At 39.3% G+C, this 13,575-nt stretch overlaps 1 protein-coding gene across 1 annotated transcript; it reads right to left on the reverse strand.

Moving 5' to 3' along the window:
* Positions 1 to 4,563: 4,563 nt before the first annotated feature.
* LOC5567542 (probable chitinase 2) lies at positions 4,564 to 13,042 on the reverse strand. Its single transcript, XM_021851926.1, has 4 exons — positions 11,883 to 13,042; positions 6,321 to 6,485; positions 6,061 to 6,256; positions 4,564 to 5,737 (listed from the first exon to the last, which is right to left on the reverse strand). The coding sequence occupies exons 1-4, from the start codon at positions 12,787 to 12,789 to the stop codon at positions 4,897 to 4,899; spliced, it is 2,109 nt and encodes a 702-aa protein (XP_021707618.1). The 5' UTR covers positions 12,790 to 13,042; the 3' UTR covers positions 4,564 to 4,896.
* Positions 13,043 to 13,575: the final 533 nt, after the last annotated feature.

Genomic DNA, 13,575 nt, shown 5'->3' on the forward strand with positions numbered 1-13,575 from the left:
CTCAAAATTTCTTCATAGTAATTTCCATATAAACCTACATTGTCTTCGGGCCACCTTAAATCACCACCTAGAAAGCTGCGAATTTCACAGAACACTATTTTTATAGTAAGGATAGTAAGGAACATATGTGAGATTGAATTCAATTCTCAAACATTTTTTAATTTTGAACCGCCCTAATGTACATAAACACATAGATAGACAAATTCAAACATATGTGCAAGTCTCTCGAAATCAAACAAAAAAAAAATACTCTGGACCCCCCGACGGATTATTTTGGTTTTAGCAGCAAATGAACGCGAGAAACCTATACTATATTGTGGAGAAGTTTCAGACTTACCTATTTTTTTGTAATAAACTTGTTCTACGAAACACACCGTGCAGAGAGTTGAATTGGCACTCTAATTCCCGCACAACTGCTTTTTGATCCTCGCCTCTCGACCGAAAATAACGCTTTCGTGCCTTCCTCAATCGATTTCGCAAATTTCGCAGCTCCCCGGTCCACCAGGGTCGTCTGTTCGCTGCTTGAACACATCGTTTTCGAAGCGGTACGTTCAGATAAACGATCGTGTCCAACTCTAAATAAAATCTGCTCACAGCGTCGTCCACAGTTCCGATTGCGAGAATTTCTGCCCATTCAATTGATGAAATTTTTCTATTCAAATCGTCAAAATCGCATTGGCGAAAATCGTAAAAGTATTCCTGCTCTCGATTAGTCGATGTCGTGTTTAATGCAACAAGCTGAACTATAAAGGGTTTGTGATGCCGATCTACGTTGATTAACGGCGCGGGAGGCTCAATAATTTCAAAATTCCCAGTGTCATTCACAAAAACCAAATCAAGCATTCTGTCGTTAACATTCGTCAAATAATTAATTTGTTGCAGTCCAGTTGTAAGAAACGATTCGAGTAACGAAATCTCTTGTTCGGAAGCTGCGTTGGTTGGGATAAAGCATCCAACATCCTCATCGAAAATCCAGTTTAAAAGTGGAAGGTTGTAATCGCCTAACACTATTGTCCGATCGCGATCCCTCATCTGATCACAAATCCTAGAGACGCATTTACCGTGTTGTTCGTAGTCGGTTGGTTCAGTGTTGGGAGAAAGTTATATTGCGCATACAAATAGGGCGCTGTTTCCCTCTGCCACACGAACGATAACTTGCTCCAAATGATCAGCATCATCAGCGTGTACGATATTGCTCTGCAAGTGCCGTTTCACACCGATCAGCACCCCACCACCACGCTGGAATTGACTAGTGGTGAGGCTTCGATCGCAACGGTATATAACGTATTCGTCAGTCAATTCTGTGTTTAGTATTTTCTCGTGTAGCCAAGTTTCAGTTAAGGTGATTATAAAACGAAGCCACACCTCATATTTTCAAGAGCACAAGACTTGAGAACCAAACAGCGCTCCGCGTTAAAAATCTATCCCACTGGTCACCACCAGCAAGCAAGCAAGTTGATTGGTTTTCTACGCGATCTGTTGTCAGATACTCTCGTCTTGTGCACTTGAAAATTCAAAGTTTGGCTTCGTTTTATAATCACCTTAAGACAATGATGTCATATTCGCACGATGAGAGCGCCATGTAAATTTCATCTGTTTTAGTGCGTAGCCCACGCACATTCTGATAGTACAGAGTGAGTGGTTGTTCGGAAGGCCGGAGATACGAGTTTTCAAAAATTAGAGCTTGCGGATTGCTGCTTGGTGGAGAGTTATCGTCAATTGTAAGCGGGATTGCATCGAATGTGGGCAAGTGCAGTGACGCGTGATCTAACAGTTTGTTGTCATCATCGTCCGAATTGAAAAGTGGTTCGAGTGTGGGAGTCAAATTCGCGGAAGACGATTCCTTTTTGCCACGTTTCAGCGGATAGTGCGGTGTCCTTCAGAACTGGAGCAATACCGACCTTGAACGACACAAAGGTGAGTTCATCAAGATTATTACCCTTGGGAACCAACTTTCGGACGTCAATAGTCTCATTGCTGCCCAAGTTACTCTTCACCAGTTCGCGAATGTCATCTTCAGTTGCTTTGGGATCGAAACCGGATAAGTACAACCAAAACAAATCAGTTTTCTCCTGACGGACCGCTAGTGGTATTATCACGGATGGGTCAATTTCTTTGGTTCCAGTAGAATGCTCAGGATTCGGGTCGTCGTCTACTCGAGGTCGTTTATATGCTTCCCGATGAGTTAAACTTCACTGAGGCCTTAAGTGTCCGCAATTTGAATAAAAACGGTAATTTATTGAGCCCAATAAATAATTATAAGATACTTCGGGGCAAGTGTGACCTAAGAAACGATTGTTCAAAAGAATTTTGGCAACATATTTGCTTGTGTGTTCATGAATTTGATCGAATGATTTCGGAATTGTAAAAACCTTAGAAGAAAGTTGTAAACTGAGTCATTGGACGTAGTTACCTTGCTAAACGGGGTAAGTGGGACCTATCCAGTTTGATGCATCAATCCACATAAGTAACTCAACTATTCCAACAATAGGATCGATAAATCATAGATTTTTAATTTTGAGTAGGTACATTTTTGATGTACATAAGGATCAACCATTAGCACGGTAAATGGCTCGGCACGGCGTACCATTGGTACCTCGCATACCTGCAGGAATAAAATAGACCTCTTTGTGCGGTCCTTAGCCTATTGCCCAGCAACTCCTATCCCTACCTCGTGGTACTGACCAGGGTACGAGTAACCTTAGGGAAGATCGAATAGCCAACCCTGGTGGGACCTTTGGTCGTATGCTAACAGGAAAGGAGCGTCTGCACTCCATGTTAGGAGCGGGTCACAACAGCGTCTGTTCCCCATGTCAGGGGCGGCTGATCATTGTCCGAGTGCCAGAGAAAAACTCTTAGCTAAACTGCGCACTATAGTCCTCTGAACATTCAGGGGTATTCAGGGAAATCTAGGGCGTTGATGTCATCAGCACAGGAACGTCAACGAGAGAATACGGACCAGAACAATCGGCAAAGACCACAGCGACGGAAATAAACTAGCGATTGGAAACTCGGTACGTGAAACTGCAAATACTCTCCGATGTACTGAAAACCCGCGGATTCGGCATCGAAGCGCTGCAAGAGGTGTGCTGGACAGAAGCAATGGTGCGAACGTTTAGAGGTAATCATACCATTTACCAGAGCTGCGGCAACCCACGTGACCTGGAAACAGCTTTCATTGTGATGGGCGCGTGATCGGGTGGTGGCCGATCAATGAATGAATATGCAAGTTAAGGCTTAAAGGCCAATTCTTTAACTTCAGCATAATCAACGTGCATAGTCCACATTCCGGAAGCACTGATGATGCATTTTACGCGCAGCTCAAGCGCGAGATCATCATAGGAGATTTGAACGCTCAGGTTGGCCAGGAGGAAGAGTTCAGACCGACGATTGGAAAGTTCAGCATCCACCGGCTGACGAACGATTACGGCCAACTACTAATAGATTTTGCCGCCTCCAAAAATATGGCCATCCGTAGCATCATTGCCAGCACAGCCTCCCGTATTGGTACACCTGGAGATCATCTCAGCAGACAAAATCGCAAATATATCACGTGTTGATCGATGGTCGGCACTGTCTGGTGATGGTAAAATTGCGCCCAAAACTTTTTGTCATCAATGATGTACGGTACCAATGCCCGCCTTGGTACAACCTAGCGCGACTGAAACAACCGTATGTCGCCAATGCGTACGCGCAGCATCTTCTGGCAGTGTTGCCGGATGAAGGCGAGCTCAATGAGGCACCTTTTGAGGACTGGTGAAGGACAGTCAAAGCTTCAGAAAACATTGCCGAATACGTGGAACGGAGTTCAACAAACGATTGATTCGACGAGGAGTGCCAAGAGGTTTTGGAGGAGAAGAATGCCGTGGGCTGCAATGCTGCAGCATGGTACGCGGCGGAACGTGGAACAATACAGGCTGAAGCGGAAACAAAAAAAACCTGCCTATTCTGGAACAATAAACGCTGCCTGGAAGAGGTGGAATGCCCAGAGATGTACCATTCTCAAGAAACCAGATCTTTTCCGTGCGTCAAATCTTCAAGAAATTCCGTGAGTACCAGGTACCTACACTCCTCCTGTTAATCGATTTTGAGGCAGCATGCGAGAGTATTAAGCTTGAAGAGCTATGGTAAATAATGATCGAGAACAACGTCCCCGGGATAGTTCACAAGATTAGTTAAAGCAGCGATGAACGGTGTGCAAAATTGCGTGAAGATCTCGGGCGAACACTCCAGTTTGTACGAATTCCACCGGGAACTACGACAAGGTGATGGATTTTCGTGGCTACTGTTCAATATTCTGCTTAAAGGTGTCATGCGGGGAGCCGGACTTAACAGTTGAGGCATGGTTTTCACGAGATCCTAAAAATTAGTCTGCGTCTGGACGACATGGATATTAGGATAGAAAAAAAAAGGATAAGGCGGCAGACCTGCAACAGTATACACACCTGAAACGTGAGGCAGTCTTTTATTACTTAAAATGGGTTAATAATTCTACACAAGTTTATTCAGCAAAATGATGCCAATGCCAATGTGATGAAAATTGAAGATAAAGAAAATAGAAAATTTCGCTGTGCGATGTCTATGTGAAATGCTCTGCATTGTTTATTCATTGAGTTTTAACAACTGTAGTACGAGATGAATCTAGGACTGAATATCTTTGAAAATAATAAATAAACGACTGCAGTCATTGGACTAGATTTTACTGTTTCTAGTGAATAATAGAGATTCAATTCAATTATCAATATAATATTTAAAGAACTAAATGATTATCAGCGTAAGGATTTTAAATGTATTTTTTTTGTTTAGTTGGGTTTTTATAGTTAGGATTGTACTGCTCCTTTAACAGTAACGTGAATACAGTTATCTCTAAATCAGTAAAGTAAATTAACAGTCTTTCTAAGAATTGTGAATCTCATCTTCCGCTGCAACAATTGCATTGTTGATCGTCCGCAGAAGCTTAAATTTCCCCTGAATTGGTGGAGGAGTTCTCAATTTATTATCAAAATCAACAAAAGTTTCCTCTTCTGCGTTGCAGATTCCATGAAAATCATCCGTGTCGATAGAAGACGCCATCAAGCCACGAAGATTTTTCTGCACGGCATAGCGCACTTTCGCGGCTATCGAACGGGTACTGTCGTACACAATCACTTTGGTTTTGCTTCCGTCCTGCATCCTGGCTATTACTTCCGAAGCTTCTGGATCCCATGCTTGATTCCAAAAGCTCGATTTTGCGTTCAGTTCTGTGCAAATTTCGTTATAGCCAATGTATCCATCGACATTTGTGTATGGACCGCTAAAGCTAGTTTCAGCTGGATCACCAATCCTCGTATAAAATATCGAGTCGGCTATGAAGGTTCGTCCATGGAATGGTAGACCAAGAACTAGCTTATTAGGTGGGGCTCCCAACGCGAGCAAATGCTCAATCGTAAATTCAACATTATGAACCTCATCGCCTGTCAGTGGTGCGTTAAAGCCAATTTTCTGATTCCAGATTCCTCTGTAATCGTAGCATTTGACATGCAGTAAATCCAAGTATTTGGTTAGATTTTCGATATCATAAGCTGCATCAATTACATACTGCTTGGCTTCGATAGTGGATGTCAGCAGTAGATTGTTCTTTTTGAACTTCTGACTAAGTTCTCTGACGAGTTGAACGAAATTCTCTCGATCGTTTGGTTCGCCACCACGTTGTGTTGGATACTCCCAGTCTAGGTCAAGTCCATCGAATCCATATCTCCTAAAAATAAATACATTATATTATAACTATACTTAAAATCATCCGTCTGATATATCGTCCCCTTGATGCTACAACTAGATAACTCGAAATTTGACATTTTTTTATTTCAATACGTCGAAATATTATTCTCAATTAGATCTGCTAAATATCCACAGCTCATAAGCGTGAGATTAAAATACATAAGTTGAAGTTTATTTTTCAATCATATTCTCTGCGATTAGCCTTCACCTTGTAAAACGGTCATATTTCAAAGTTGCACATCTCAAAATTTTGATTTTCGAGTTATCTAGTTGTAGCATTAAGGGGACGATATGAAACCTTACCTTATAAAATTAAGCGCATTTTCGGCGAAGACTTGCCGCCGTTGTTGACTGGCAGCCAATTTGGAGTATTTCACGGAACCCTCGTTCCATCCTCCCATCGAAATCATCACTTTGAGATGTGGATATGAATTACGCAAATTTACTAGCTTTTCATATCCACCCAAGCCATAGTTATCCTTCAGGTCCTGCCATCGATCTGAAGAAATTGAAAACTCAAATAATTGATAATTCTATCACATTCAAATCAACTTTCCGCTTACCTAACGATTTAATGGTATTACGTTCCACATCTAATCCGGCATAGGCGTGAACGACATGTGTGCACAGATTCGGATCAAAGTTTTTCAAGCTGAACGATCCAGCGCCACTCCGGTAGACGGCCCAGGATGATATGTAGCAAACTACTACACGGCCATGCGGGATCGCTAAAAAACACATTGTTTATTAAACCAAGTATAGTGTGAATCGTACCTTTGTGCTATGCGTAAACAAATTCTTTCTGATCTCGGAAGTTCATAAAAGTTTTATGATAAAACTATCTTAAGCAATGCAACAGTACTTCTAAGTGCTACAAAAACAGTACTTTTAAGTACTATTTTTTATACTATTAATCCCTTTTCGTGCCTTCGATTTTCCGTTGGACCAGTTAGCGAAACCTATCGAAGGAAATCCTTCTTGGACATCGTTTTGGGAAAAATTAAGAAGGTTACTTCTTGATTGTCCAACATCTCCCCGAAAACCATTTTCCCGAATGCAATTTCCTCGAATGACGTTTTCCCGAATGAACTATTTCCCCGAATATTATTTTCCCGATTGTACCATTTCCCCGAAAAAATCGTAATGTAATTGACATACTGAAAGCTATTCATGATCCTGCTGCCAAAAAGTATTTAACGTGCTCGCTGATGTACAACTAGATTAAAACTAATTTATTTGTTATCAAATCCATGTGTTTAAAATAACAGATGTTCAAAATAGTGCCACGTACATTTGACTCAATACAACTTAGATTTTTCAGTGATGGCCCGCTGAAAAGAGCGTGCACATGATAGGTAGTTTAATTAGAAGCGGTATCTTTGGAGTGTAGATATTTGGCTTATGGACATTCGGCCGAATGAACATTTGGCCTTCTTAGAATAATAGGCTGTTCTTTATATTTATACTGTTCCAATAGTTGATGGCACTTAGCTGATAATATTATAATTTAAATTTTCCATTCTTTTAATAAAAGACTGTCCTTTCACATTGTTTCGCGTGTTTACGCAAAGATGCCTTATTTGGCCAAACGTCCTCATGTCATATGTCCACTAGGTTAAACCCTGAGACGAGACTCGCGAAGACGGTCTTCTTTTTCTGTGATTGCTGAGTTTTTTTCTTATTCCACTTTGTGCATACCAATTATGCGCATGCGCATACCAATTATGCGCATGCTGTTCAAATCCTCACATGAACCTCTCAGCAAAAAATGATTAAGTTTGCATCACATCGAATCATAAATAGCCATTTGAGTGAAATTTCATGCCAGCAAACGTAGCAGACATTAGAAATAATTAATCTTCTGCTTAGATTTATCAGCAACTTTGGAAAAAACTGCTCCGCCGACTGAGATTTTTAATAACAGTTTACTTTGAACACAATACTTTTCACTTTTTCAGCCATAAAAACGGTGGGCTGCATTTGACGTTTCGTGAGAGGGGAATCTGGGCTGCATATGACGTTGATATTTTTCCTCTTCGCGAGTCTCTCTCAGGTTAAACCTAGGGGGTGCGAATTGGATATCAACAAGCAGCCAGGCTGCTGTCAAGCCTTAATTTTCATAAAAATGATCCGAGCATGCCTAGGAGTGAATGTTCAGTACTTCGTCACGTTAATTTTCTTTATACATTTTATGTGATACAAAAACTATCAACTGTTGAAAGTGTTGTTTGGAACGTTCTACTTGGTCTTACTGATGCTTATGTTTTAATTTTTTTTGTGAAATATATTTTCAACTATAATTCGGTCAGACACTATCCGATTCAGCTAATTTATTGGCATAAGGTACCGTGGGGTAAGTGGATACAGAAAAATCAATAGTCAACTTCATTGTTATGTACAGCTAACGTTAATAATGTAATTCAAACTTTTTCCTGTGGATGACAAATAAGGGACTAATGTACTGCAAATCGTCAATTATTTTGATTTTTCTGATTGTTATGTATTGAATATGAAGGACTTGAAAATTTACGCCAAATGATCCACTTACCCCACCATGGTGGGGTAAGTGGATCACCAATAAAAAAAAGTATATTCTCAAAACAAATGAGGTGTAATTATGTATAGTAAAAATGATATTACTCTCGTTCTTGTTATTGATGCTAATTATATTACATTTTGATGCTTTTGAAATCAAAAAGTATCTTTATTTTATCAAAATATTATGAAAAATATTTAAACATTAATTCACACTAAAAGAAATATTGTAACTAGAATAATTTGGAGAAAATCCATATGTTTTATTTTCATAAGGTATACAGAAGTATTGTAGGATTATTCCTAATGATGTTTTCGAAAAACACTCGTAGTTTAAAAATATTAGTTACATTTACTTTTGTTTAACAAACTGAAATATTTTGATTCCATTCATGAATATAATTGTACCATCTATCTAGAACAATTTATATCGTTAAATAAGGTACGATAATATGCTTTAAATTGGAAAATTTGTTTATTTTGCCCTTTCACAATTCAGCTCAGATAATCCACGAAAAGTTTTGTTTAAATTTTGCAATATTTATTCTTTTATATTTTTCATACCGGAAAGAAAGATTCAAAATACTTTTAGGTGGATTAATTCAAATTTTCTATGGAATTTTGACAAATTTAAGCTAAGAATGAAAAAAGTTGAAGGAAAACAACATTTGAGGATAATCAAACTAATTCAAATTCGCATTAGCAGTCTGGTAATATGCGATAACAATGCTTGATCCACTTACCCCATCCCAATAAAAAGTAGGGGGAAGTGTACCATGTCCAATATATCAGTATTTATTTTTAAAAATCACATATTTTTCATTGTGATTCACTCAATTAGAACTGAAATGCTCACCATGTGTTGAAAAAACTAATAGTATTTGATTTTAGACAGTGATGCAATGGATTTTTGAATGATAGAAAACAATTATGAAATTATTTGATTTTTGCAGCTAATAAGTTTGTTTCTGTTAGTGTACGTGTATTACCAGCTTTGCAATAGTATTAGTGTGGACGTAAGAATATAACCTAAAACGAAGCAATGGTGCGACAACATTCAACATATTCAAGTATTTATGCTAAATATGGACAAATGATCCACTTACCCCACTGCTACACTTCCCCCACTGTACCTTATTGCCTTTATCAAACTGTAAAAACTTTTTGTGAAGTAGTTAAAGTGTGCACCATTAAAATGGTTTCCTGCGAGACAAGACGGTTAGCACTGGTGGAAAAAATTGTGTTCAAATTGATTGACCAAAATGTTCGAGACCGCACCCCTCAGGGTTAAACGTAATTTAATTATACTTAGTGACAGTAGCTACAGTGAGTCCATAGATCCTTCGAATCTTTTATATCTTGCACTATCTAGCATGACAAGAGAAATCATCCATTTTTTGCAAGTATGAAGAAAAAATATCCAAACCATTTTGCAATCGACTACAGATGACACGCAGACTTCGTCCATTGGCGGAGAGGCCTGTGTCATCCGCAAACAAGGATTTTTGACGACATCCCTAAGATAACTCAAGTAAGTCAGAGTATTGTATAATATTGGTCCCAAAATGCTGCCTTGGGGAACACCAGCTCTTACAGGAAGTCTTTCAGATCTAAAGTTCTGAAGATTAACCTGAAGTGTACGATTTAACAGATAACTTTGAATTATTCTAACAATGTATGTTGGAAAATTAAAGTTTTTTTTTTTTAATTTTACTATCAAACCTTTATGCCAAACACTGTCGAATGCTTTTTCTATGCCTAGAAGAGCAAGACCAGTAGAATAGCCTTCAGATTTGTTGGAACGGATAAAATTTGTTAAACGTAAAAGTTGATGAGTGGTCGAATGTCCATGGCGGAATCCGAAGTGTTTATTAGCAAAAATTGAATTTTCGTTGATGTGGACCATCATTCTGTTCAAAATAACCATTTCAAATAACAGTTTGATCAGTAAATTTTAGCCAACTTGGACTGTTTCAGTCATAGTGGTGGCTTTAAATATTGCATCAATCAATAGATTCAATTGTTCAGTTAGAAAATTAAAATCAGAGGCAGACATATCACTTGAAGTGGGTACATTTGATGAATTTCCGTTAGAATTTTCGGTAGACGAAGAGGCGGAGTAGATGTTATCTGTGGCGGCAGGGTTTTTTTTTTCATTTGATTTAGAATGGGTACTCGTAGTACGAATAGGGGAGGAGTTCAAATTACCTGCTACGATATCGGCAAAGGATTTACCGTGGGTAGATACATTCGAAATTAAAAGATTCGAACGGCTACTCGATGGATTCAAATCAGTTTGTGAATGAGCTTAATTATGATCTTCCTGATGGGTATGATTCCTAATCAAGCGATCGTTAACTGAAAAATGAGTATTGTTCGATACTTTACCAGGCAAATTCCGGAAATGACCGTTATCGTAACGGATATTATCTTTCATCTGTCTGGCACGAGCCTCGACGACTCTCCTTCGCAAAGGGCAAGCCCAAAAATTGGACTTATGATTGCCCCCGCAATTCGAGCATATAAACTTGGTGGTCCTTCACCGGACAGACGTCCTTGGCGTGAGAAGAACCTCCGCAAATCATGCATTTAGAATCCATGCAGCAATTTTTGTACCATGACCCCACTTTTGGCACCGACGTCACTGAGTGGGGTTCTGGTAATTTCCTCCAGGTTTCTGGAAATGTTCCCATGTCACACGGACATCGTACATAAGTTTTGGTTTTTCTAAAGCTTTGATATTATTTAGTATTTTTTTGTTAAAGTGAACTAAATAATATTCTTGAGAAAGCCCTTTCCGAACAATGCCAGCTTGGGTTCTTTTTTTTTGTATGGTATTCAGTTGGAGCTGACTGACAGCTTAACTTGCCAAGGCTGAACCTTGAATAGGCTGTTTGAAATAGCAGTGTAGTAGTGTCATTACTAATACTGTCTAGTCAAAATGGTTTTGAATAATTTGTCATTTAAGTGCTATTCTGATGACTCCTGTCTTTTACGTAAGGTTAGAGGCTTAAATGTCAATTGGCGTGAAGTCTTAACAAAATTAGGCTGTTTAGTAGTAGTTCTAGTTAATTTCATTTTTTATTGTTAAAAGTATTTATTGGGCATTACGTTCATATATCCTTAAAGAAAAAAAGTCACTTTCCTTGTCTGTTCAACAATTTCTCGAACCTAGCAAGTGAACCCTCCTAATGATCGATCTCAGCGTCTTACTTTCCATAGTCATTTTTATAGTGAATATTTAAGAGTAAAGTTACCTAGGCTTCTATAACAGTCTCCTACAAGATTTCACTTTTCGGTGGCAAATGCAATGCTTCACAACGCCTACTTTCTCCTTGTAAATTTTGCTTTGTGTGTGTTTTGTACACATGTCATATTTCAGCATCATTTTATGGTGTCGTTTTCAAAATTGTCAAACAAACCGCGTTTACTTATTTAAACTTAAATAAACATGTTATTACTGTTATATTATGTTTTTTTTTAAATATCTTACTACTTTTTTAATGCGCCGTATCTGCTTATAACTTTTGCAACATTTTTTAACGGTATAATGTTCACGTTTATTGAATTATTATCTATCTATGACCTACCAGATGTGTTGACATCATCAATCGACTCATCAGACGGTAGAGTTGTTGCATCACGTCCAGTGTTTTTGCGTATTGTGCTACGAATCCAATGCAAATACTTCGACACTTTTGTATAAATTGTATAACCTCCAGTATAACAAAAGTTCGTACCATCGTCGCGGACCCTCGACCTGGAAACGATACCGCCCAAATGCCACGTACCATTCTGCTTGAAAAATAAACCTCCCCCACTGTCTCCATTACACGCAGTTGTACCATTTGTATGCCCAGCACATAACACTTCATCTGCCAGAACATGTCCGAAGAAGTCTCTATCGCTTTCCAAACACTTCAGAAAATTAATCACAGGTATAACTGCTTTCCTCAACACCATCGCCAACACATTATGTTCGGTTAATCCGTATCCGATCACTGTTCCGAACTGTCCCACAAGACTATCCCCACCATATAGACACGCAGGCTGGACGTAGCTGTCATACTCAGCTTCCGAGCCAAGCTTCAGCAGAGCGATGTCATGCGTCAATGTTTCAGCACTGAATCGTGGTTCTTTAAATATGCCGATGACGTCATGTTGTTGCGTAGAACTTTTCCGCAACTTCTTCAAATCGTGAACGCCCAGCTTTATAAACACCAATTCTTTGGCTAAAACGTTTCCATTTTCTGTTGTTACACAATGGGCAGCAGTCAGGACGAACCAATTGCTAATTAGCGTTCCACCACATTTATAATCCTCACTAGTTGCCTCACGATGGTATATGGCAGCATGCCAAGGCCATTGCCCTGGAAGTGTGTTTTGTCCTTTAACAATCAGTGGGTTTTGAACCGGTTCAGGAACTCCACAGTGTACGTCACATTTTACCTGGGACCATTCGATCAGCATTAAAGAACAAACAAGAATTAGCATCATTATGATTACAGAATTCAATTGAGTTTCGTGAAAATAATTCAACACGACTGCAAGCGATGATGGTCCTGCGAGTACTGGCGATTACGAAGGATGAAATGAAACGGAAGAAGAGTAATTCTACAGATAGGGCATGTGAACACGACGATTGATAAGCCAGCAATTATTTCTTGCTCATTGTATCATATGGACGTAATGCAATCAATCAATTCGAGGAGCAATCAAAGTTGACCAAGGTCTCTCAAGTGATGATGAATCATTCAAAGAGATCCGAAGAATGATTTAGGGGGGCTTGGGGTTTTATGTACTGTGTAACGAGCATGTCGTTAAGTTGTTTTCGTAAATGTTTATCCTAGTTGAAATTATTATTAAACTACCAATAGAATGTAAAAGATATAAAACTTTGAGCCAGCCTAATACGAATTCACCGCATGAGCGTTCATTTCGTTCATCTAGCACACTCCGCTGGATTTATTTTGAATGAGTGCCCACTGCAAAGCGCGCAAAATCTCAAACCGAAAACGGTTGCAAATATGCTGGGTTTCTCGCTTCGCACGCTATCACCAGCGTACATCGACCCGTTGAGAATCCTTTGAGGATTTATTGACCTTTTCCCGATTCCTTCCTCCCATCATTTTGGCCGAGCAGCGAGGTGGTTGACTGAGGCTGTTCGTGGAATGAGAAGCGAAAATGCGCGAATATGACTGTTGGGAGCGGGAGAGCGGTTTTCGGGATCACGAACTTACATTCGTGATTTCCGGTGACGAAACTAATTATATGACGCTTGAT

Source organism: Aedes aegypti, chromosome 3, assembly GCF_002204515.2.
Source record: "Aedes aegypti strain LVP_AGWG chromosome 3, AaegL5.0 Primary Assembly, whole genome shotgun sequence".
Taxonomy (NCBI): Eukaryota; Metazoa; Arthropoda; class Insecta; order Diptera; family Culicidae; genus Aedes; species Aedes aegypti.